The 27,708-nt window shown below is 39.7% G+C and overlaps 1 protein-coding gene across 2 annotated transcripts; it reads left to right on the top strand.

Annotated features, from left to right (window-relative positions):
• The first annotated feature begins 420 nt into the window (after positions 1 to 420).
• On the top strand, positions 421 to 27,708 carry itgb8 (integrin, beta 8). 2 transcript variants are annotated; one of them, XM_053613129.1, is made up of 15 exons: positions 421 to 980; positions 3,024 to 3,109; positions 7,623 to 7,794; positions 7,958 to 8,204; positions 10,964 to 11,129; positions 14,658 to 14,816; positions 16,785 to 16,880; positions 17,010 to 17,099; positions 17,633 to 17,776; positions 18,612 to 19,014; positions 20,424 to 20,646; positions 21,163 to 21,266; positions 22,192 to 22,302; positions 24,645 to 24,805; positions 27,477 to 27,708. In XM_053613129.1, exons 1-15 carry the CDS (start codon positions 893 to 895, stop codon positions 27,600 to 27,602), a joined length of 2,376 nt encoding a protein of 791 aa, XP_053469104.1. In that variant the 5' UTR covers positions 421 to 892; the 3' UTR covers positions 27,603 to 27,708. The 2 variants fall into 2 exon arrangements, with proteins under 2 accessions (XP_053469104.1, XP_053469105.1); XM_053613130.1 differs by lacking the exons at positions 421 to 980; positions 3,024 to 3,109 and having other exon boundaries at positions 7,706 to 7,794; positions 7,962 to 8,204.

The raw sequence follows: 27,708 nt of genomic DNA, 5'->3' as shown, positions 1-27,708 counted from the left end.
CATGCCAGTATGAGTATGTGTAAAAGAGTGTGTGAGTGTGTTTGTATGTGTGCATGTTGCCTTGTGGTGCCTGGGTGTATTCCCGCCTCACACCCAGTGCTGAAGATGAATGAATGAATGAATGAATGAATGAATGAATGAATGAAGCAAAAAGACAGATGTTACAGAAGTATTATAGTATTATAAAGTAGTTTATGGAATTCCTTCACACAGCATGTTTAATTAAGAAAGAAGAATATCACTGCAGAATCCACGTGATAATAAAATACCTTCGAATGAAATATAAAATGATCTTTTATCAATAAGAAGATCTCACCCGACAAACTGAGCCCCGAGCTGCGCGCGCACTCCGCCTACCGGCAGCACGGTGCAGATCTCTCTGTAGTGAGGGGGCAGCGGCGTTACCATGGCGCTCGCGAATAAAGGCGCGCGTGCAACCTCACTTTTGAAGGGCCCGAGCGAGCGCGCGCGATGACCGGCATGGTCAAACAGCACGTCTATTATCATCATCATCATCGTCGCATTTCATTCCCGTAACAGGAGCACGCTGATGGCCGCGGGTCCGGTTTCTGCCCGACACCACCACCTGCGCGTGTGTTCGGGCTAAATGGAGGAACGGTGCGGACTTTCGTTCTCCTTCTCCACGAGCGCTCGGCTCGAACAAAACGGGCTTTGTGGGTTTGTTCCCGTGATAATCCGACTTTATTCCAGGGGAAATCTGAACGCCGTTTGGGATTAGGCGGTTACTGGGGTAAATGCGTTACGGTGCCGGTCGCGAGCTCGGTCTTTTGTTTAAAACAGAGTGACGTTTTCTCCGGAGAAGTCTCGCGCTCGGTCTCAGTCTCGAGTGAAAACTACCTGGCGCGGAATCACTCCGTTCTCCAGTGCTGCTATGAGTTCCTGGCTGCTTACATACTGTAACCTCGTTCTCCATAGTGCGGTGCTCATTGCTCTGTTCGCCTTTGCATCCTCTCATTCGGGTGAGTAAAAAGAATGCACGAATTTCTTGGGATTTACACAGTGAGTCACATCAGACTCCCTTGTTTCCCGGTGACTCCAGAGGGATCCTAGCTACATAATATAAAAGTTTTCATGTTTACAGTGAGTGAATATATGGTTAGGAGGATCAGGTTGAGGAATTATAAGCCTACAATCCATTATTTGGGTCAGGCATCTCTGACATGTTTAGAGATTCAGTATCAGAAATTGTGTTGATAATTATAAGAACAGCGCATGGAGGGTGGTTAAAGTATAAATGACCTTTATTCACAGCCTGTATGGTACTTAAAATGAAATAAAAGAATTAATGTATGTATATTAAATACTCACATTAATCCCCCACCCCAAAAGATGAACAATTTCAGGATAATCAGCAATGAAATGACACTTTCTTATTTGTACTGCATCATGGACATGAAGTTGAAACATACATACAGAGTTACTACATTCATTTATTCATTCATTCATTCATTCATTCCATCTTCAAGAACCGCTTTATCCTGGTAAGGGTTGTGGTGAATCTGGAGCACATCCTGGGAACACTGGGCATAAAACCAGAATACACCATGGATGTGACACCAGGGCTGCATCTGAATATCCCTACTACACTACTGCACAGTAGGTGGGAAGCAGTATGCCAAAGGAGTAGCATGTCTGTGTCCTCAGTGTTCTGAAAACAGTAGGCGAGAAATACCCGAATGACCTACGGCTTCTGCCAAGATTCTGCAGTATGGAATCACTGTGGATACTGCGCTATCCCATAAGGCTACAGGACTAGCACGGAAGAGCTATCAGAATTCGGATTGTATTTGTGCTTAACACTTATACTGATCAGTGCGTACTGTATCAACATCAGAGTAATAAGTACTGAAACGAACGTAGTAGGTACTGTCATAATATGAGATTTGGATCACAGGGCTCCATGCACATACAAATTCACACACTCATTCACTACAGGGGCAATTTAGAGTAGCCAGTCTACCTACTGGCATGTTTTTGGGAGGTTAGAGGATACCAGAGAACCCAGAGGAAACTCATAAGGACATGGGGAGAACATGCACAGATACTCCACACAGCTCAGGACGGGACCAGGGTAACTCTACCGTCTGCCGTAGCTGATTTGTTTTCTATTTTCTAATGATATGTTTCACTTTTTAAATCTTTGCTTAACAGGTGCATGGCCATTCAACTCCATTCGGTATCCTGTATGATTTAACTCGCCACTTCCTCAAGGCCTAGAATTCCCCTGCCATGCAAATGTTTTTTGTTGTTGTTTTTTTACCTCTAGGGATGCTCCGATCGATCGGCCGCCAATCGGTATCGGCCAATAATCACATTCTATGACTCGATCGGCAGTCTCTAAATTTGGCTGATCTCAAGATCGCAGTTTGATGACGTAAAAACGTGAGGACGTAAAACACTCGATGAGGTTAGACTTTAGCGCTGCAGTCATGTCATCACCAGTGTGGAATTATTACGAGGTCTCAAGAAACAATGAAAAATTCGCCATTTACCGTGTATTTTTAAAGGCCTATTAAAATGTCCATTGTAAAATGAATATTTCTTGTGCTTATTTATTTGATTCTCAATTAAAACAACAATCTACAACATTACTGTAAATAATATAACCAAGGCAACATCTGTGGTATTACTTTATCTGGAAAAAAAAAAAGATTAACAGTGATGATCAAAGCTTACATATCACTTATATAAAGCTTGAACGATCGGGATCGGTATTGGGTCATCATGATGAGAAGAAATCAGTAATCTGTATTGGCTGCAAAAATCCTGAGCGGAGCATCCGTATTTACCACTTTTAACCTCACAAAGTGCTTGTTACTGATGTAATGAGCTGAACTCAGGTGTGTTGAGCAATAAAACAAAGCAAGAATTGGGATATTATTTTATTTGAGCCCCTAAAATTAGTTGGGCTTCTATGATGGAGAAAGGTTCTCAAAGCAAAAATTTTGAGCTTTGTTTATTGGGGTGTACATCTTGACTTTCATTTTGTCCCTGCATTGCAGCTGATAATAAGTGTGGGTCACCTCTCGTCTCGACGTGTCAAGAATGCCTGAGCCGTGGACCAGATTGCGCCTGGTGCTTTCAGAAGGTAATGTGAAGACTTCAACAATGAGCCGTCTGTCTTGGTTCTCAGTGCTTTTTTTTAACTTACGAATCAGATATGGTAGTGTTTAGTCTGATAGGCGATGACCCTGAAGAACCCCAGTCTTGTACCGTTGCTCCTTCCCCCAGAACTGGATCTGCTGGCCCTTAAAGGGCCAAGAGTTCCTTTAAGCCCCAGCAGCCTCTTAAACAAGCTGCTTAGGGCTGGAGTGGCCGTGGGAACCCATTTAAATGGACTAAGACGTCTGCAAACAGAGGCTGCAATGTCAGGTGCTTTCCCAGCCCACACACAGACCATGACTGCCCACTAATCTGGTTGTGAGAGATGGGGCTTCACACTTTGACAGAAATTTCTAACCTCGAAAAAAAAAAGGTGCATGACGAAAGACATACTACACTCTGCTCAAAATACTGTGGTATCTTTCAACGCTTATTTATAGTAACCTTTTACTCCTACACGCACACACTCGGATCAATAACACAGTTTAGTCATTTGTTGTTGGAAAGGTTAAGGCTGTTTTTTCCATCGTCTACTATGTCTGTGTGTGTGTGTGTGTGTTTTTTTTTAAGAGTCTCTCCATAAACAATTATGAAATAAAGCATCACGTCTGGGCATGATAATCTTTGAGATTTAATCTTTGGAGGCAGTTAATTTTCCAGTGACACTATCACCATTCTAATTCATAATATAAGTATTATTACACTAGACCATACTGTAATAGGCATCAATATATTAAGCAAACTTTATAAAACGATGTATGTTGATTCACATTTATTTTGTTTCATGGGAACTGGTACATCAATGACCCCTGAGGGTAAAAGAAAAATAAAAGATGAGCTGATTATCAGTACACATATGCATAATGTTTGTGGTCTTTTTTGGGTGTTCGAGGACCCAACTTCACTTGTAGTGCTTGTTAAAGGGAGAACTGAAGGATGTACCCTGGGTGCGAATAGCCTAGGGGGATGGGGGGAATTTCCCCTCCACTTTAGGTGATTAGGTGAGTGAGTATTTTATTGTAATACAATTATTGCTATAGGTAAGTGACCAGTCGGTATTTTTTTCATTGTCGTTCTTGATATTTGGTGACATTTAACAAGTTAGGACAGGGCATTGTTGCTCGCACTCTTTCACCAGACCAATACAGATTTTTTTATAGTCCGTTCCAGATTTTCTTTTCCACCTTGCAGCTTAAGCTAGGCCTACTGGTGAAAGTTGCATACAAGCTATCTTAGACCAAGATGAAGCCAAGATGTTATATATTTGTTGGGATAGATCAGGGACCTTCATTCTTATCTGCAACGTGTGGCTGCAGATTTTCATTCCAGCCACTCCTGATTCCACCCTTTTCATCAGTTTGTTTTTGCCCTATTTATTATAAGCTGTGGCTCCAGCTTGGTTGGAAATAAAGCCCACATCCACACCAGATCTTTGCTTATATGTTTGATGATCTCTGGGATAGATGGCTGATGTTCAAATCTGTTTTGTTCCTCTAAGGCAGGGGTGCATTTTATATTAAATGTAGTGTAGAAGATTGTAACCTACAAACTTTACAAAGCGGACCTTGTGTAGCACGGAAGCACGACAGTGAAGCTGTCCAAAATGCTAAACTGTGTGCAACAGGCTCGGGAAACTGGTGCGAGATGCTTAAGAGGTTTAGTGTAATTTAAGTTTATTGTGATTATATGCCGTATTTGCACGCTTGCAGTGTAAATTCTGTCGTTTATTATAACAGGAGTGCTCTATTTGTAACGAGACCGCGTTGCTCTTCACTCGCAATGTAGACACGGTGAAATGATAAACAGTGTAGCGCAAGTAAGAGCTGTAATGTCTAAATAAAACATGTCTAAAGGCAGTGAGTAACAAAAACCAGTCAAAGTGAGATTTTATTATTAATTTAGTACTGTAGTTTAATTATATATTAATAACTAATTATGAATATATATATATATATATATATATATATATATGTGTGTGTGTGTGTGTGTGTCTACATATCATTAGATAAACAGTTGTGTTAATGTACAGATTTAGTCTGAAGTTTATATGTGTAACACTCAATTTGTGAAAAATTACATTGAAAGGTTTTTCTATCCGATTAATCAAAAAAAAAAGATCAGCCGATTAATCAATTATGAAAATAATCGTTAGTTGTAGCCCTTCATACCACACCCTGCATGTACCTCTGGTAATTCACCATATTCTGTCTCAGCCTGGTGTGATCATATGACAGTCGAGTATTTTCTTATTAAGAATGCACTCAACATTCCTGTCTGGCAAAAGAAATGTGTCTTGCTTCATAACCTGTAAGAAACCATGAGCTGGCTGAATTCCCTCTCAGACTGAAAATCAACTAGCAATCAACGTTAACTTTTCAATGAATAACAAAAAAGTGTGACAGTTTTATTTTTAAGACGCAACGGTTAGGGGACGGACCTCCGACAGTCTAAGGCCAGGGTTATATCCAGATACTTACTGTATGTACAGTACATATACAGTACATACTCAAAATGGCTACTTCAAGTATCATGTGTTTATTCAGTGGTTGTGCAAACGAACATGATAATTATAATAAATTTATATAGCACCTTTCTAACACACTTTTTTTTTTGCTATACAAAAAACGACTATCAGGAAGGGTGAGTGTTTGGTGCAATACCAACGTAAAAGATGGCGGGTAGTACCTGAAGCAATGCACCAAACAATGCAAGTGTGGCAGCCGTTGTGAATTATTATTTCAGTTGTTGGACAAGATTGATTTAATGGCCTGGTATCAATCTCTGTGGTGCCACTGCCACTGTTTCAGCCAATTGGTCAAGATACCCATTATTATAGCCTTGCCAACTCCTGTCAACTTCACTGTTTACCTTGTTGGTATAAGACGTTATTCCAGAGCTCATGTGGTTTCGGCTCTAACTTACCCCATAACGTAGCTCATAGCTTTTAGCACTCCAGATGTTCAAAAAATACTTAGGCAAGTATGTGAACAGTGCTGCTTGCGTAACTGCATACAGCTATTCACCTACCACGTGCAGCTGGACGAATTGTTTTCAACTGTTCCAAGTTCTCCCACACCACTCCATAGCTATGCTCCCTCCACTGCCTTCCTGTATCAGATTTAAAACACCGATGCTTGCCTACAAAGGGAAAAACAGATGAGCACCCATCTACCCTAAAGCACTTATAACACCTTGCACTGCACCACTCTCCATTCTGATCTTTTAGCACTGCTTGACTGGTCCCACCATCTCTCAGGAAGGCATGCATAAAGGCATTTCTCTGTTCTGGCATCTAGGTGGTGGAATGAACTTCCCCTAAATGCCGAACAGCTGAGTCACTGGCTGTCTTCAAATGATGACTAAAGACCTATCGCTTCATGGAGTACTTATAAATAAGCGTTTAAAATGTGTATTGTAATGTCTGTGAGTTTCTAATACTATATTACCTCCCCAACAGAAATTGATAGTACTCTTATTCTGTGACCCAGTGAACCAGTATCAGGATGCAATTATTGATAGAATCTCTGTAAGTCACTCTGGATAAGTGCGTCTGCCAAATGCCATAAATGCAAATGTACAGTCAATAATTATGGTCTAATTGTATGCCCAGTCGTCTGAAGATCATGAGTTTGAATCCTAAGGATGCTACAGCTGCCCGTAATTGGAAATGTAATTGGCCAAGAGAGAATAATTGGACCTATTCACTGGGTGGTGGGGATAGCTTTCCTCTCCCCCTGTCAATCAGTCCAAAACTAGCCAATCATGGTTGTCTGCTAGCTCGTGTACACAGAAGACATCATTTAGCACTCTGTTACCAGTGAGTTCTGTTACATTTTCTATTATATTGATTTAGCAGCATTTTGGAAAGATGTCATGGCTTCAGATGTCAGATGTTGGACAGGCTTGTAGATGTTATCCAGAATGGTGTTGCAAGGCTTTTCACTGGAACCAAGAAGAGAGATTATATCTGTCCCATCCTGGCATCTCTTCACTGGCTTTCTATCAAATACAAAGTAGAATTTAAAACACTGCTCTTTGTTTTTAAAGACACCACTGAACCGGCACCCACTTACTGTATCTGTATCTGATCTTTTCCACTGCCATTCCACAGCCATAAACCCTGTCTCTGTTCCAAGTTCAAAGTTCCCGGCTCAAAGGAAAAGGGGATTGGCCCTTCTCTGTTTCTGGGCCCAGGCTTTGAAACTCACTGCCACTTAGCTTCAGATGCTTTTAAATCCAGGCTAAAGAAACAGTTCTTCACTCTGGCTTTCGAGTCAGGCTGATTGGATTGTCCTTCCAGTGAGTGGCCAATTTAAGCATGTAATAGTTTTTTTTTTTCTGTGTAAGTAATACACTAGAGTAAAAATATATCCCTGCAAACCAGTGCAATATATTCCAATAAAAAACAAAACGATAAACAATATGTTGTCTTAGTTATTTGCAAAACACTACCATACTTTTGATCTGATCATACATGCATGTGTATTTTGCTGTAACAGAGCTTTCTGGATGGAACGCATATTAGCGAGAGGTGTGATTCTGCTGCTCAGCTCATGCTTAAAGGCTGCGGGGAGGAGTTTATCGAGAATCCTGGAGTTAAAGTGGAGGTAAACATGACGGTGAGCAGCTCACAGGTGACTCCTCGAGACATCTCCATCCAGCTACGGCCAGGTAAGGAACAGCAAAACCAGACAATTCTAGCTCGTTTGAGCTGCTTTCTCATTCTGTTCTCCCTGCTTGTTTATCCTCATTGGTGTTTTACATCAGTATCACTTACATCAGAGTATCACTTATTCTGAAAAGTGTCTGGTAATGATATCATTTCCTGTCTCAGGCAGTGAGGCAAGCTTCATTGTGGAAGTGAAGCAGTTGGAGTTGTATCCAGTAGACCTGTACTACCTGGTGGACGTCTCTGCCTCCATGCAGGAGAACCTGGACCGGCTGAAGACCGTCGGAGTGACTCTTTCCCACCGCATGAAGGAACATTCCAGCGATTTCCAAGTGGGGTTTGGATCATTTGTGGACAAGCCAGTCTCTCCCTATATTGATGTGCATCCTTCGAAAATCAAAAACCCTTGCAGGTAAGCAGGTTTCTGAAATGTTTGCTATGATTTCATAGCCTTCCAAAATGCAAGGGATGCTTCAGTTTAGCATGTATGGCTTTAAGGATACAGATTAATCCTAGTCTTAAGTTCTTATAGTTTCTTATAGAAAATGAAAGACTTGATCTTTGCTTAGAAACTGACCCATATAATCAGAAATTGCTGTGGTTTAAACGGGTTTAAAGGCAGCATCAAGCAACAAATAAGATAAACCATAACATACTCTGTATAGACATTCAAAAAAGTTTGCAACATCACAGTGTCTCCTCACTTGCTTTTGCCGTAAAAATCCAAAGCAGAGCTGTATTATGGAAAAGGCCTGCTTCAGAGAGCAAAGCAGTTAGGAAGCAGGTGCAGGATGAGCAATGTTTTTTTTCTCTCCCACTCTCAATGGCTTGATTAGTCAACTGAAACAAATGCAGCCTTGTGCAGTTGGCTGGAAATCTGACATCCTATCAACGTGACCTACATTTCAAATGTGTGCTGCTCTGAGAGTTCAGGTGCCACCTTGAATTAGTTCCGAATAGCCTAAGCCTGGGTTCATATATATATATATATATATATATATATATATATATACATACATACATACATACATACACACACATACACATACACAAACACTGTTAGCATTTTGCTTGGCGCATGCTCAACTCCAGCCCAGGAGACCAAAGTCTCCTTCTAACATGACACGCAAAAGGCCTAATAATTAACTTCTTAGGGTGTGTGGTGGCTTAGTGGTTAGCATGTTTGCCTCACATGTCCAGGGTTGGGGGTTCAATTCCTGCTGCGGAGTTTGTGTGTGGGTTCTCCTTGTGCTGTGGGGGTTTCTTCTAGGTATTCCGGTTTTCTCCCCCAGTCCAAAAATATGTGTGGTAGGCTGATTGGCATGAATGGTTGTGTGAATGTCTATGTGATTGTGCACTGTGATGAATTGGCACCCTGCCTTGTACCCCATGCTCCCTGGGATAGACTCCCCATGACCCAGTAGGATAAGCAGTATAGAAAATGGATGGAATTAACTTATTAGATCAGATGTGTTGTGAGTAGAGTTGTCAGCTGACAGATGTGTGACAAATTAAAGGAACAAACCTTTAATTTGTAAATAATAGTAACCCTATTATGCTGTGGGGGGCCATTTATTTATTTATTTACTTTTCCATCATGGTTTGTCTGTACTTGTCCTTTTAGAGAGAATCTGCAAATCAATATAAAGTTCTTCTGAGTGAACACCTTTATCTTATGATGAAGCATTTCTATCCTGATGGGAGTGGTCTCTTCCAGGATGACTCTGCCTCCGGCAAAGATTTTGTTCATTTTGCTGTCTACCACGGCATATTAGAGTTGAAATACAATAATGGATATGAAAGTGCACACGATGAGCTTTAATTTGAGTTTATTTACAACCAGATCAGTTGAACTGTGTAGTAATTACAGAACTTTTTATACGTGCCCCCCCCCCCCTTTTTTTTTAAGGGAACAAAAGTAATTGGGCAGTTCCATGGAGGTGTACTTTATTCACATATGAAATCACTTACTTAGATGGGGGATCTGACATTAGTCTCATCTCCTCCAATTTTCACTCAAGAAAGTTGTACCCTTGCTTTCTGTTAAGGTAAATGGCGTGTTTTAAATTCATTAATGTTAATTTTTTTTTTTTAAATCAATCAAGGTATATTTTACTTAGATAATATTAGAAAACTATGTAATTAAAAATGAACATTTTAAAATTAGGTTTTATGGTAACCACCATGCAAGCGACAGCTCTCCACCCTGCCCCCACCGCTCCAATGAGTCCCATGGTTAATGTAAAAAACTGTATATACGCATGCTACAGTTTCTTCCTTACGCAACTGATTTGTTCAGGACTATTATATAGAAAATGTACTGTTTTTACACCCCCATCCAACATTGTAGTGGGACTTCAGGATAGGCAGGACTGCTGTCAACAAACTATGCCTGGAAAAAATGACATGTCTGTGCCTGTACACCTACACACTAGACTAACATGGTGTGTACTGTAGGTGTGTGTACAGTAATAAAGTGACCAGTAAGTGTGCTTAAAAACATTGCTTTAAAAAAAAAAAACAGTGTTATTGCTGCACCTGATCCGTCATTGTCACTGATGTGCTGAGAATGGTCCATCAGGCAAATAAATATATGGTCCCTTTCTACTGATGGATGTAATAGACAAGGGCTGATAAATTGCGTACCGTATAGCAATATGGTCAGTACTTGTATACTTTCACTAAGAAGGTGAACTTGATAAAATGGAAGGTGGGTTTAGATATGTTTAGATGTTCTGACCATCTGATTTCATATGCCTAAAAAGTGGGCTACATGCTACAGATTATTTATCAACCCCTACATGTGCATACGAATCCACACATTCTAAAGAGTCTGTGTGGATTTATTTTTAGCATAGCAGAGTGGATTTTTTTAACATTACAGAAAATGCCACCGCTTAGTGGACTAACCTCATGACCCCCTGAAGTAGGCCCGGGGAACACCAGCACATTCCATGATGATCTCATCTGTTGTAATGTGGGAATCTGCTGTGGAGAGGCTCATGTAATGTTTTTCCCTTATACTGCCTGTCCACGTTGCTTATGTCTTTTCACCCTGCCCCCCTATACAGTGTTTCTCTTCATTCCTTCATTCTTTCCCTTGCATTTTTTTCCCAATTCCTTTTCTGTTTTGGTTTCATCATGCTGTCTCTTTTATCTTTCTCACTCTAGTAATTATGAGTTGCAGTGCCGGCCAGCCCACGGCTTCATCCACGTCCTGCCCATCACCGACAACATGACAGAGTTCAAGCATGTGATTCAGCAGCAGAGGATCTCTGCGAACATGGACACACCAGAGGGAGGCTTTGACGCCATGCTGCAAGCAGCTGTGTGTCAGGTAAACAATGAAGCCTGAGCGTCTGACGTTCAAAGTGTGTTACCACGGTGGCCTGAGCGATCAGTGAGGTCTGGCGCCTCTCTCTCTCTCTCTTTCTCCCGCTCTCTCTCTCTCTAAATATGGGACTGTATAACACAGATTGAAAGCTTTAACTGTTAACATTTGAGTAGTGGTATCGTTAAGTTTAAGATTCTGATTCAAATTAGAGGTGTATATTTGGACTGGGAATGAGGCAGTCTAATGTGAAGCTCATGGGATTAAAAAAAGGGGAGTGCAATGCTGCGTGACATATTTACAGCATTCATTTAGTCATCCTTAGCATCCTGATTAGCATTGCTGTAGTTTGAGTCACTAATTTGATTATATACTCTGCAAAAAAAGAAACATCCTTTCACATTCAGCTGCTTTTATTTCCAGCAAATTTCTTAACATGTGTAAATATTTGTATTAACATAAAAACATTCAACAACTGAGACATGAACTGAACAAGTTTCACAAACATTTGACAAACAGAAATAGAATAATGAGTCCCTGAACAAAGTGGGGGTGTCAATATTAAAAGTAACAGTCAGTATATCATCCTCATGGACTGCACCGGATAATTGTTTATGGTTCATTGAACAAGCATTAAACCCTTTCCAATAAAGATCTGTAAAGCTTATTTGGATTTTACAAAATGATCTTTATGTTAATTATGTTTATGTTTCTTTTTTTTGCTGAGTATATATTAGGAAATAGATCGAATTAAGTTCATTAGAAAAAATTCTGAGCAGGTAAAAAGAAAAATAATAACCTCAGGAGGTGGCGGGATTGGACAGAGTGAGATAATAATAATAATAATAATAATAATAATAACAATGATTATAATACATTTTAAATATACCCCAGCATTGCAAGAGAGCCAGTGTTTGATCTTCAGCAAGGCTTTTAACTGCTCAGTTCCGTGCTTGGACTGTATTATGCCTTAAGTGTAAATCACTTTGGATAAAAGCATCTACCAAGTGAATAAATGCAAATATGATAGGCAGGAGATAAATGCTTACAAAATGGGTCTCGTGGTGCTTCATCCAGCTTTGAAATACTCAAGCAGTAAATGATCAGCTTTCCTCAGGGTTTTGTGGTCTCTATGCTGGATCAGCCAGAGGCACTTCTGAGGCAGCTTTGTGTTTACTTTAAGCTACATTGATACATTGCTAACACATAAACAGAAATTCTTCCCCTGAGAAAGTAGTTGTTTGTCATGTAAAGGAGTTGAAGACGGATGCAAATGCAGATAAGAGCTTTATTAAATGAGAGACAGGCAGACAAATCCAAATCGTGAAACACAGACGTGGTCATAAACAGGCAATAGGTCAGGCATACGGGCATAAAGGCGGCAAAACAAGAATCGAAAACAAGGGCTAGAACAAGACCAAAACTAGGACACAAAACACGACGACCAACGGCTTGGTATACAGAAAACACACGTAATACTTCGCAAAGACCAGTGTTCAAACAGTCTCTTTTATGTGTGCTGTGATTGTGTGTGAGATTGGATGCAGGTGTGATCAGCATGATTAGCATGAAAGTGAGCGTTCTGGGAATTGCGGTCCATGGTGGCCATGTTTGTAAGCCGCAGTGTAGGATGGGAAATGTAGTCACTGGTTTGCTCTGACATGGCATCGTTTCTCTAAAAGTATCAATTATACAGATTTAGAGCTTTATTTCCAAAGGTGTTTGATTTAAGAATTCATGGAAGTGTTCTAGAAAAATAAGAGCGTCACATGAACATTTATTGATGCACCAACAACTGGCTATAGACTTCCATTATAAGTGAGATTGAAGTAAACAGGTTTTCCATTTTCTTTCTCACTACAGGCAAATATGCTTTCATTTTTTGGCCATGGTAATCACACACATACACTACAAATGCTGTAGATAAGTAGGTAATTCTTTAATAGGCTCTGGTGATTAAATACTGAGTGTGTGTATACAGAAATGAGCTTAACTCAGCAGCAGGTTAGATAATTACTTGGTTTTTTTGGGAGGGGGAAATTGTACATGGAATTGTTTTAGTACAATAAAACCTTCATAATAACAGTTTTCATGTTGTGGTTGGCTGAACTGGTTAGGTTGGCTTGGAGGCCACACAGTTACAAGTTAAATGCAAGTACTTCAATGGAAATCCCTTTTATTCTCGGCTTAATTGTTGACCAAAAAACACACAGAGTGTGTTTGTAGGCTGAGTTTATGTTTGTGCTTGGTTTTCCATTCTGGCTCCATTTTCAGGTCAGGCATTTAACCTAACGTCTCCATTGAAAACACGCCTAGATGGAATGCACTCCAGTACAAGGCCTGATCTGTGTCCAGAAACAAGTCCTTTTAAGTCTTAAGTTGTGATGGCTAAATTTCGACTGCCGTCACCGCACAAGCCTGCGAACAACGCATGGGAATGTGTGTTAAACATCCCCCTCAGAGAGAGCTAGTAAGGACATCATGCTACACATTGGGGGTCTGAGTCATTCTGTGTCACTGATGCTGAGATTGCTTTTTTTAATGACATCATCAGGAGTGGCGCTTTCTTATTTGTTCTTCTGCATAAACGTGGGAGTGATTCAGGGCAGGAGTAAGGAGGAAGAAATTCATTTGTAGGCTGACTAGGCCTTTAATAACAAAGAAGCTTTTGTATCCACCTTTTGGGTTTTTTCCCCTGAATCACTATGATATGGATCGGATTTGACCTCTAATAAGCAGCAGACTTGTTCTCCTACAGCTCTCTGCATCACTTTCTGTCTCACTTTCGTACTAGTTACTGGAATAGAAAGTAGATATTAATTAACTACTTCTTTATCTTTAATGTGTGACTAATCCCATCTTCAATATGCACCTTGGATCTCTTTCCTTCTCTGACTTCCTTTCTCTTTCTGTTTGCTCTGTGTAATTGCCTGCTCTTGCCACAGTGCTCGGCATATGAGTGTCATAGGAAGCAGTTGCACATCTGCCAGGGGTTCCTACATGTTTCTAAAAGTAGAGCTTAGTTTTTTAAATAAATCACCATTTTTGTAATGAATGGTGTTGCATGTACAGGCTATGCAGGCTTGCTGGATCTTGCTCTGACATAATGCTTGCTTTTAAACACGAACACAGGAGCTAAACAGCTTTCATAACCATACACAGGGTTCACATTCTTAACTCTGGAGTTATACAATACTGTTAACCTACAGATGACACGTTATAGGTGTCAACATTCAGCCATTTGTCGAATCCTTCAACTTCTCGTAAGTTAGAATAAGATTTTTTTTTTCTGTGTTTTTATGGTAATGTGTGCTGAGAAGCAGGACAAACATGCGTAACAATTCATATTCAAAAACCACATGCAAGAGCCGAAAACCAGATCAAATAGGGGGAAACAAGAAAACAAGGCCTGGACATACTCAAAACAAGTATGCATGTTAAGACTTTAAGGGATTATAATAAAAGCAGACTGAACACAGATACTTTTAGAAAGTATCTGTTCTATAGTTCTATGCTCATTTATCATTTTTGCAGAAAGACATTGGCTGGCGACCTGAGGCTAAGCACCTGCTGTTGGTCATGACCGATCAGCCATCTCATCTGGCACTGGATAGCAAACTGGCAGGCATCGTGGTGCCCCATGACGGGCACTGTCACCTAGAAGACGGCATTTATTCCCAGTCCGCCTACATGGTAATCAAACACACTACATAAACAATTCTACACAATTATAACACTAAAGCCATGCGATATGATAGTATAAAATTTATATTGTTGCTGTAAACCTTTCTGAGGTACAGTTGAATGCAAAGGTTTGCACACTCTTAGGACAAGATGAAATAGAAAAGAAATTCGGTTAATATCAACATTTCATGTGTTCGCAGATTTTCCATAATTGTCACTAGTAAAAAAATGCATTATAAATACTAATAGTGCAAAAAAAAATAAAATTATATTAGTTCATAAAAGTTTTGTTCTACCTTTCAGAATATATTTATTATAAATTCTAACCCCAGCCCCCAACATTATAACTGCCACACTTTTTTGAGCTTCTGGCTTATATAACTTGGAATATTAACCTTTATTTATATTATTTCACATTCATTTTCGGCTACTTTTGCTGTCTGATTTGGATTGTTGTCTTGTTGTAGGATATACCCACATGGTGTTACATCCAGAAACCATGGGGGGTGCAGGCTTTTGCTCTAAACTGTATTTAGTATTGCTTGTTTTCGAATTAATTTACTCAATTTTAAAATAAAGTATAATTGACATTATAGTTTTTCACAGGTTATCTTTCATGTACCCTAAAAAATGTTTTCAAGCATCTCAGAGGTGCCGACATCTGTGGTTTAACCGTAGCATTTATTATTTTTGAGTGCTTGCTATGGCGATACCGGAAGAATTTGGCCAACATGAAAGGACGTGGGACGTTAAAGACACATTCGGCTCTCGTAGAGGTTACTTTTGCTTCATGTAGATTTTTCATAGGTGAACCCTGACCTGTGAATTCGCCCGTCTTGGGCCGTTTCTCAATATACGTTCTTATGCGATCTTGCGTCCTTATGAACTCGGTCTACTTCATCATCCACCGCCGAAGTTCAATTCCAGTACTCAAGCACGTGTACTCAAGTACCAGTGACGCATGAATTTACCAGGATGTGTTCTTGATATCAACGATGCATCGGATGCAGACCTGAGCGCACCAAACCAACTTGAAGTCCCAGAAATCATTGCGGCAAAACAATAGTGGATGACAGAAGCCTGACCTACACCTGTAATTTTAACATCTTTTTAACAACAATAATCTAAATAAATCAAAATATGCATCTAAAAAGAATCATTTTGATACATGATTTAGATTGAGCTATATATGAGGTTGTTGAAAAGTCGAATTTATCCCTCAGAAATATTTTAATTAAACTATGCTAGCTTCCATCCTGAGGCAACAGTAAACTCGTTATCTTAGTTTCTAGTTAACGTGAGGCCGCAGTTGCAAACAGTGAGCTTACTACATTAAAACATGCTTAATTAACGTAAATCTAGAGTATTAACCAGCTGAAACATATTACTTAGGGAGCACTGAAGAGTTGAGGACCCTGTCCCACTACTAGAAATGTGCTGGGATGGTCCATTATACAACAGGAAGCTCACAGCACATCTCAATTCTCGCAAAGATGCGTTCTATGTCCCTTTGTCCTTCCGAGTTCGTTCTTCCAAGGTAGCCTGGCAAGACCGGTCTTCAGGAGAATGGTTCGGCAAGTCGATTCTTTGCGTTCTTAGACTTGAGAAACAGCCTTGGTCTTTTGAGCTAATAGAAAACAAGAAGGCGGGGCTATCTCTTTGGTCGATAAAAATGGAGGAAGGAGGTGCTTATTATTAAGTATTGGACACAGTGGACTTGTTAGTTTGTTATTGTTGTTTGGCATACATCTTTAAAAAATAAACCAGCCATCTTATGCACCTAAATACGTGTGGGTTTTTGTTGTAAATTTATCTGTCTTCTAGAATTTTTAATGTTAGTATTATCGGCACCTCTGCATCATGATATTTCTGCTATATTACTTTATCCTAATATGTTAAGAGCCATTGGTTGTATTTAAGATCTTATTAAGTGCAGTTTTTTTTAGAAATGCTAATATTCCTCTTGGTCTCCTTCAGGAGCACCCAACCATCGGGCAGCTGGCAGAGAAGCTTCTAGAAAACAGCATTTACTCCATATTTGCTGTGAATCAGATGCAATATAAGTGGTATGAGGTAATTTCTGACAAATGAAAATGAATCCTGTCTTTATTAGGTAACCTTGTGGCTCATAGCAGGTGAAGATATCGAGTGACTCTCTCTCTCTCTCTCTCCCTCTCTCTTGTGTCTCTTTTGTGTGAAAAGGATTTGGTGCCTATTCTTCCAGGTACTTACCTGGGCAGGCTACTTCCCAAAGCCTCTAATCTTACAAACCTTGTGGTGGATGCATACAAGGTAAGAACCTCCATCCTTTCAGTTTCTGTTTGACTCATTGTGACTTGAATTTTCAATTGGAGCTGCTCATTAAACATCTACAGAGAACCAGCCCTTTTATTTATCATCACCCAGTCAGTGCTTTCCTTTGGGATTTATTGATAAGGCTGCTCATGGGTGCACATAAATAATGCTCAGTGCTTTTCTGTCTGACTCAGAGTCAGTTGAAAAACACCAGCAGGGGAGCTGAGGTGGAAACGGGGATTTTGCACTGGCATTCAGCAGGGCAAATGCTTTAAACCAAGTGGGGTTACAACAATCTATTGTTCATCCTTCCCGAATGGATAGAATCCACAAATTGTGCTGAACACAGGCCTGCATTATGATTGTCCTGGATTGCCGCAGTGACGCTGCACCACGTCTCACTCAGCCACCAACTATTTTTAGAGCTTCTGTTTTTAACATGCATTTAAAAAGCCTGATTATAGGTTAGAATAATGGTGACTCTCACACTGACACTGTGCTGCATGTCTGTCTCACATTCCCTTTTTCAGAAACTCCTATCAGATGTCGGAGTGGAGGTGGAGGTCGAGGACAGAGAAGCACACAGATTCTGGGTCAGTGTAACAGCAGTTTGCCCAAATGGATCCACTGCGGCAGGAAGCAGCAAATGCACCAACGTTCAACCCGGGCAAAAAGTACGGGAAACTCCTTGAGTTGTTAAAAGAATACTGGATATTTTATAACTGTAAGAGCCATGTTTTTGTTTTCTTCTTCTCAAGACCTTCCTTGTTCCGACTGCTGGAGCACTTGACAAAAGCCCCTTCACACCACAGGCACTAGAGACCTCTATCTAGTGCTTTTGATAGCCAATCTCTATTTTTTTGATATGCTGTGTGTGTATGTGTATTTCAAGGTTCTGAGGGAGAATAGTGTGTACTTGAGAAGGCGATTGCGCAGTGCTCAGCGGATTATAACCAACTTGTTTACAGGAAACAGCTCAATATGCAGAGCCCATGTGACCTTTATATAATACAAGCTAGCAATTTGAGAAACATGACATTTAATCTGAAACTAACTGTGTTACTGTGTTTGGCTGTAACTTAGTTTATATATATATATATATATATATATATATATATATATATATATATTTATTTATTTATTTATTTATTTTTTTTTAATTGAACTTCCTCTATTGTAATGTGGTAAATTGTGCCCTTTATGTGCAAGTTCATTCAGCTGCCTAAAAATTTTGATAAAATCATTTGAAACTGACATTTTACCAAGAAATATTTGCAGATAAAGACCCTTCCACATGCCATTAACTTGTCTCTTCTAACTGCATCTAAAGTATGCGATCTAGTTCCCCTAAACTGTGTGATCTAGTATTTTCCTCAGCTGACAAAAGCTTAATTATTAGCAGATGTGTTAAATCAGGAACAGAAAGCACCACACTTATTCCAGGACTGGAAATGTAAAACATTTCCCTCATAAAGATTCCACTCTTATCTTGATTTGTCCTTCCTCAAGGTCTTCTTCAACATCACAGTGGGAATGCGAGCATGCCCAGAAAAGAATGATGCACTGCAAAAAGAAAATGAGCCTGAGGTGATGTTGGTGGTGAGACCTGTGGGATTTAACGAATCCATGACTGTGCGAGTGCGGCAGGCCTGTGTGTGTAGCTGTGGTGGGGCAGGACCTTGCCATGACAATCCAGAAACTTCCCTCTGTGTGTCTGGAGACGATCCAGGAGTTGAGGGGAGTTTGATGGACAGCTGCCGAGATGTGAAGACAGGCCTGATGTGCAGCGGCAGGGGAACATGTGTGTGTGGGGCGTGTGTGTGTGACCTGAGCAGCCTTGGGACCATCTACGGAAAGTTCTGCGAGAAGGACGACTTCTCCTGTCCCAATGAGAGGGGTCTAATGTGTGGAGGTGTGTATATGTGTGTGTAAACACAATATTGCAAAAACAATGCCAAGAGTAGGCCTTTTAACACTGCGCAAAGTACCAGAGGTTTTGGCTTCTTCAAACTGGTCCACTGTCAAAGGCCCTGTTTCTACACTTTTTGTATCTACACAAAACAGATACCAGCAGGAAATGCTGGTGTTTATTGATGGTGCTAACACTACTCTACGTTGTGGCTTGGTTAGTCATACCACATAACCTTATGTCTATTTACACCAGAGTGACACTAGCATTAGCCACCACCATCCCTTACTTTCACTTCTCTAAGTTAGTTTACCTAAGCTAGCCATATTTAAACACAGCACTTTGCTAGCATCACCTATCTTGCTAGTTAGCTTAGCTAATGCCACCTGTCTAGCTTTAGCTAATTTATTCTAGTTGCTATTCTTGAGCAAGGCTTTATTCCCTCTCTGCTTCAGGGGCGCTGTATCATGACTGACCATGCACTCTGACCATAGCTTCATAACAAGCTAGGATATATGAAGAAATAAAATACACTGTCTTTTACCATACCGTATACATGACCATAAAGACTATCTTGATTTAACAAGCTAGCTAATGTTAGGCTAACTATTATATTGTGTAATTATAACCAGCATCCATCGTTGCTAGCGAGCTAGTGTTAAGCTAACTACTGGGTTTTTTCACTTAACAAGTTAAGTTTGCTAGGAATCGATCTAACCTTAAGCTAATTACTTATCTGTTAAATTAATTGATTGTATAAAGAAAATAGTAGCCAGGCATGCTAGCAGGCTAGCTAGTGCAGGTTCAGGATTATTGGGGCTATTGTTTTTATCCTGTAATTTTAACAAACACAGCACTACTGAGCAAAAAACTACTTCTATATTAATATCATATAGGGTGTTTGGGGGTTCATACGTGATATTTAGTGTTTTACTTGCAATGAGTTTAATTTTAAAATGTCTCGTTTAAAAACGTTAAATTTTGTCACATATTTTTTTCTTGTCGTCTTATTGCTGAACAAATATATATATATATATTTTTAAAAAAAGCTTAATTTCAGTTGATATAGACAACCAGATGACCAGATGAGTCAAAAGAACAACGTTATCCCAGGCACATCTTTCATGTTGCACTTGGCCATGTGCCAAAATGATGACGTAGCCACTTTTACTGTCATCACTATGACCCTTACATTGGTGGAAAATAAACAAGAAGAAGAAACTGTTTCCTGTTTGGCCGGTTCTTGTTTTTGCATGTACCCAGTATGTGTTTCTCACAGCCTACAACTAGTGATCATTACAGTTAACAAATAAGAAACTTCAGTGTCATATGTGACGAGTTCATAAAGTGATAACTCCCTCAATCCCTATGTGTGTGTGTGTGTGTGTGTGTGTGTGTGTTTGTGATATCAGGACATGGCCAGTGCATCGCAGGGGAATGCTCATGTCAGCCTGGCTGGATGGGTGAGAGTTGTGGCTGCCCTGTCTCCACAGAAAGCTGCGTTTTGTCTGATGGCTTGGTGTGCAGCGGGCACGGAAAGTGTGTCTGTGGCAAGTGTGTTTGTGATCACCCCCGACGCTCTGGAGCGTTCTGTGAGAAGTGTGCCACCTGTGTAAACTCCTGTCAATCACACTGGTAAAAATCTTTTACTTTCTTTTTTACTTTCGGTTCTTCCTGCAGGCCATTCCGGCCCTCGACCAGGACGCCTAGGACTGTTTATACATACACATGCAAATACATACCTTGGATTTCTTTGCACAACACCCAAACATTCAGTACGTCAGTACACATGGCATATTCCATATTTATAAATATTAATATTATATTGCTAGCTTTTTCACTGCAACTACCCCAGCTCGATGATGCACAGCATTGTATTGCGCACTTTATACCACCTACAGTTCGTAAATTCTTTGCTGTCTATCTTTTATATTTATATTTTTATATTTTTACGTAAGTAAATTCTGTTTTTCTGTACATTCTGTTTTATTCCAGCAGAAAAGTATTTCACTGCATGTTGTACATTGTGTGTGTGTGTGTGTGACCGATAAAATCTGGCTTGATTTGATTCTGTTTTTGTTGTTTACCTTGAAATGACCATAATTAATTTTCTCACTGAGTCTCTTACTCTTTTCCTTCTCACTGTCTCAGGAGTTGTGTGGACTGCCACCTGTCTAAAGGCTTCGCAGCAGACGATACACAGCAATGCAACAGAAGTTGCACTTCACTGGTGGCCTATGTTGATGACATTACTGGTAAGTCAGTGTAATGAAGGTTGTATAGCGCTTGGGAATCTGTGTCATCTCTCATTGATCCGCCATACTGTCTGGACATTTGGTTACATTCAGAGTTTACACAGAGCATGATGTCACGAGAGCCGTGGCTTGGTTTGGACGTGACGTAATACTGCATGACATCATCAGGAAGTGCTCAAAAGACAAAGGAATAAATAGGGAGAAAATTCTAAAGAAGACAGAATGTTACAGTAATGGTAAATGCTCTTTAAATGCAAGGCACCTTCTTAACCTTTGGTACATACCTGCGGTATTTAGCAAACTGGGGCTTGTGTGTAATACAAATGAATCTACAAGCTACATGTAAACTGGCAAATGAAGTCATTAACAATAACCAAGTAATAAAATAATTTATTATATTATAAACTGTCATATTGGCAGGCACTAGACTAAATCAAAGACATACTGAGCTACACATTATGATACATTGTCCATGAATAACTGTTTTCTCAGATTTGGGATTTCCCTTTTGGCAAACAGTAAAAACTGAAAATTTAACAAGAAGGGAAAATCATTGGATAAGTCACTATCGGTTCTCTGTGGCTTTAATGCCTCACATTTGGCTTTAACCACTAAAGGCTAACATATTTCTGTTAAATAGTAGCTATGAAAATCCATAAATGAAGGCCAGGGGAATTCTGGAAGAATTGCATTTACAATTGTGTGCAACTGACAGCTAGTCACATAACTGTGTAGTATACCACATGATGTTTATCGCATACTACATTCAATTCTGAATGTGTGTAGTGTCAGTACATACAGTATACAGTCTTATAGTAGTATACAGTATAAGTATGGCATTTGGAACACAGCCAATGGGCATCAAGAACATATGAAAGATGAGTCAGGTGAAATTTAACTACATAGAGTTCTCCGTCTCGTGCAGAGCTGATCAGAGGGAAGTACTGTCTGTACCACAGCAGGGAGCAGTGCGTCATCAGGTTCCATGTGGACATGGCCTCACACGGACCACAGCTACAGATTAGCAGGCATGCTGGTAAAGCTTGGAGCTACAAACACACATGCAAACTCTCTCTCTCTCTTCCTCTCTCTCATATTCTGATCCATTCTGAAAGCATGACATTCACTGCCAACACACATCTGATCTTCCTTTCTGTTCTCATCACACACTCATATTGTGATGATTATGGTGTCATTGTGATGTCTGGATCTTGGACTGTGTGTGAGTTGTGGAGGTGGTGTTGTTTGTAATACTTTTCTTTTCTGCTGTCTCATGGTGTTTCACCTCCAAATGTCACAGAGGCTGCGTTCATACCCTGAGTTTGAGGTGATCAGACAGTGCAGGCCTTTGTGTGTGTTTGTGTGTGTGTGTGTGCATGTGCATGTGCATCCCTGTCCCCTCTTGATAAGGTCAGCATTCCCCACTTTCCCTCTCCCTGTCCCCACTGTCCCCAGATCACCATGGCGACGTGCTGAAATGTCAATACACTACTTTAGCCTCTTTGTATGTGGAGTAGTGGCTCGATGCCAAGCCTGGTGGATTTCACAATCGCTGATAATGCAGCTGACAGCGGCTGATGATCTATAAATGGCTGAAATTTACTGTGCTCCTGCAGTTGCTGTCAGCGTCTTGGTTTCTGCTCAATCCAGCTCGTTTCACATTGCTACAAAGTCCACTGGTCTTCACTGTCCAGCTGTTCCTGACGTCTTCACTGATGATATAATAAACATGTGCTTGTTTTCAGTGCGCTGCTTGTGAATGGATTTAAGTTCTGGCAATCGGCTTCCCTTTCTTAGTTCTTGGGTCTGCATCAAAATGGAGGTCATAGTTTCCAAGGGTTTTTCTCCGTTGTTAAACTATGTCACATCCAAGGACAAACTGATTAGAAGTGTTCTTGCTGTTGCAACAGAATAATCAAATCAGAGTTACTGTTATGACCACAAAGGTCACCATTATGTATTAGAACAAGTGCAAAAATATAAACGGTCATGTTAATTAATATCAATATATCGGTCACGTTACAGCCGGAATTACTGTCTGAGCCATACAAAACCTTCTGACCAATCAGATTCGAGGATTCAACCTCACTGCGTTATAACATTAATTCGTTCGTACACTGAATGTTGGGGAACGTCTTAAAACATGTTATTTCCCGTTACTGTCACATAATCCAGGTAATGAAGGTTAGGACGGATGCAAATGCAGATAAGAGTTTATTGAGTGAGAGACAGGCAGATAAATCCAAAACACGAGACAATAACGAGGTCAAGAAACAGGCAAAGGGTCAGGGGATTGGCAAACAGGCATAAACTGCGCAAGACTAGAATCGAAAACGAGAAACAAGAACAAGATCAATGAGCATGAATCAAAACAAGGAACAAGGTACAAACACTTGGTATGGTGATAACACTCAATACTACGCGAAGTGCAAAGAGACAGAAGGAGTTCAAATGTAAAAAGTAATCAGGGGTGAAACACAAGACAGCTGAAAACAATGTTGACACCACGTCAATGATGGAAACACCCAATGACAATACAGGGGCGGAGACAGGACATGAACCATAACAAAAGAACGTGTCGAAAATAAACAAAGTCAATGCCACAGAAGACTCAAAAGCGTGCATTCGCTAAGAGCTCGCGGTTTGGGTTTCCGAGCACGCTGCATGCTACACCGCTAGCTCAATGGGAAATCGTGATAGCTATTGCTTAAGCTATAGCAGCTATAAAGTGTTGCTCTCTCACTGGATTCTCTTCCTTTCTCTCGCTTGAATCTAATAAAACTTGTCAGTTTACTGAGAAAACATAAAGATGTCCAACACTGGAAAGTCCAAGACTTTCCTGTGTTGGAATACTTATGTTCCAGCTTTATGTCTGACAGATACAAAGTTCTGACACCAGAGACTGAAATATTAAATAAATGAAACGGAAAATAAATAAAATTTTCACCAAATCTATGACTGCACATATGATTTGATCCATTTATCTGGAGCATCTATTATAAGTCCCAGTGTAAGATGTTGCTATAGAAACATTTACATATTGGAACAAGCATATCAGTAGAAACCTTTCAGCCAGCATTACTGTTAGATCTGTTGTTATAGACCTTCTGACCATTCAGAATTGAGCATTCAGCATCGCTATGCTATACATCTGACAAAAAAAAAAAAAATCATTATTATTAATCATCATTGCCTCCTTTTGATTGTTTTCTTCTTAGACACATATGCTTGTTATATTTAATATCATTATCTTTATGATTATTGTGCTAAACAATACTGGAGAGAGAAAGCATTATCATGTCGTTAGCATGTATATTTGATTTGATCAGACTGGTGATATTGAATTATTTTTGAATTATTTTTTCTCTGTTTCCTCAGAGTGTGTGTTCAGCCACCGGTACTTTAAAACCTTCCTCAGTGTTTTCCTCCTCACCGTGGTTCTGGGTCTGGGAATCCTGGCTGTAGTGCGTTTACTGCTCCGCAGCCAGAACTGGTCGCTGAGGGGACACGTCATGGAGCAGTTTGACGACAGCAATAAGGTGTGTGTTTGTGTGGTATGGGGAAGTGAGAGAGAATGAGTTGGCTGATGAAAATTATGATTATTAAAACCTAAAATTATGTTTGCTGCTTTTTAAATATATCCTATAGTATAGTTAGGTATGGATAAGAAAGTGTGCTAAGGATTGCACAGTCAAGAATTTCTATATTTTGATAAACATAGAGATGTAACTCATTTAAATCTCTCTCTGTTTTTAGTTGATTGCTTATTTAAGGTCATTATTGCAAATAAAATTCGAACTAAAATGGCAAAAACAATATAAACTGAAAGAAAAATCATACAAAATTTAAATACACACAAAAAAAAAGGCTACTAGATTGAAGCAATCTGAAGGAAATGAATGCATTTATTCAACAGTGCTGTTGAGATCTCAAATCTGATTGGTCAGAAGGTGCTAATTAATCTTCTATAACAGCAGCTCTGACAGTAGTTCCAGCTGTAATTCAAATCACAGGTTTATATGAATGCGCTCATTTTAATACTTTATAGTTTCTATAGTAACAGCTAATGCATAGAGACTGATACACATAAACTAAGCCTAATAATAAATGGCGTAAAAACAGTTTTTCTGTAAGGTAATGTTTATTTAACATTTATGGAAAGAGTCTCCAGCTTTGTAACAGTAACTTTAAGTTTTCCACCACCAGTCTTCAGAACAGAGGATGTTTCAGTTTTGTGGTTTCCCGTTAAACAAGCTGCACTTTTTTTTTTTTTTTAGCTTTTATTAACTACAAGAGAAAGTGTGGGACTGTTTGTAGCTGGTATTATGCCAGCCCTAACAGGAAGTAATTTGTCTTGCAGGCATTCCAACATTGAATGTAACAATAAATAGTTAAAGTTTTGACATGATTGATTAATAAATAAATAAATAACTTGAATCAACTGGCAAATTGCTGTGTTATAAGTGAAATAAAACACATCAGGGTATGCTGTTATAGTAAAAAACTCAACTTCAGGGTGGTAATAGTTACTGGATACCTTGGGCTGCTTCGCACCGCCACGTTGATGATCATTTTCCTATAACAGCGTGCCCTGACTTGTTTTATTCCTTACATAATGTATGATTATTAATAAGCCTAATAAGTGATAGAACTGTAACATCCAGTGTCTTAGCGACATCTCTACAAGAGGGATCCAATCTAAAAAAAAATCTGGAATTGCTATCATTGTGTTTATTGTATTTATGTTTAATGTATGTCATCATACAACCCCAATTCTAATGTAAATCAATGTAAATAAAAACAGAATGCAATGATTTTCAAATCTCATAAACCCATATGTTATTCACAATAGAACATAGAAAACATATGAAATGTTTAAACTGAGGACATGTATCATTTTAAGAAAAAAAATAAGGTAATTTTGAATTTCATGGCTGCAACACGTCTCAAAAACGTTGGGACGGAGGCAACAAAAGGCTGGAAAAGTAAGTGTTACTAAAAAGAAACAGCTGGAGGTTAATTGGGAACAGGTCAGTAACATGACTGGTATAAAAAAGAGTATCTTAAAGAGGCAGAGTCTCTCAAAAGTAAAGATGGGCAGAGGTTCACCAATCTGCAAAAAACTGCGTCCACAATTTTGGAACAATTTCAGAATAATGTTCCTCAACGTAAAATTGCGAAGACTATAAATATCTCATCATTTACAGTACATAATATCATCAAAGGATTCAGAGAATCTGGAGAAATCTCTGTGTGCAATGGACAAGGGTGAAAATCAATACTGCATGCCTGTGATCTTCGGGCCCTCAGTGTTTTGATTGTGTAATGGAAAACACTGCATGGGCTCAGAAACACCTCCAGAGCTCATCGTCTGTGAACACAGTTCGCCGTGCCATCTACAAATGCTGGTTAAAGCTCTATCATGCAAAGAAGAAGCCATATGTGAACCTGATCCCGAAACACCGCCGTCTTCTCTGGGCCAAAGCTCACTTAAAATGGACCGAGGCGAAGTGGAAAACTGTCCTGTGGTCAGACGAATTGAAATGTTTAATTCTTTTTGGAAACCATGGACGCCGCGTCCTCTAAACTAAAGAGGAGAGGGACCATCCGGCTTTTTATCAGCGCTCAGTTCAAAAGCCTGCATCTCTGATGGTATGGAAGTGCATTAGTGCCTATGGAATGGGCAGCTTGCACATCTGGAAAGGCAGCATCAATTAGAGCAAGATATGCTTCCATCCAGATTCCATCCCATATTTACTTCTGAGAGACTCTGCCTCTAAGATACTCTTTTTATACCCAATCATGTTACTGACCTGTTCCCAATTAACCTCCAGCTGTTTCTTTTTAGTAACACTTACTTTTCCAGCCTTTTGTTGCCCCATCCCAACTCTTTTGAGACGTACTGTAGCCATCAAATTCAAAATGACCTTATTAAAAATACTACATTTCCTCAGTTTAAACATTCTATATGTTTTCTATGTTCTACTGTAATAACATATGGGTTTATGAGATTTGCAAATCAATGCATTCTGTTTTTATTTACATTTATTTACATTTTACACAGCATTTTTTACATTTTACATGGACCACATTTGAGCCTACATATATGTTTATGCATATGTCACATACGCTCTGTTGTACCATCCATATTTTGTCCAAACTGCTTACATGCATGTGTAGCTGAATTATCTTGATTATTTTGTGTCACAGAACCTGTCATATGCACCCACCCCCAGTGAGAAGACGATAACCTACAGGCGGGACTGTCTCCCTGACCGGCCCATGGAGATGCACGTTCATGTTCACAAAATGCCCCTGCACGACATCTTTCCATGACAGGCGGAGAACAAGAAAGAAAGGAGGCGAACAAGAGCAATAAGCAAATGAATGCACACTTGTTTTCCTAAAACACACTCCATGGGGTTTTTTTGTTTTTGTGTGT

This window comes from Ictalurus furcatus, chromosome 24, assembly GCF_023375685.1.
Source record: "Ictalurus furcatus strain D&B chromosome 24, Billie_1.0, whole genome shotgun sequence".
NCBI lineage: Eukaryota > Metazoa > Chordata > Actinopteri > Siluriformes > Ictaluridae > Ictalurus > Ictalurus furcatus.
The sequence above is the reverse complement of the archived record's forward strand: the minus strand, read 5'-3'. Positions and strand labels throughout refer to the sequence as shown.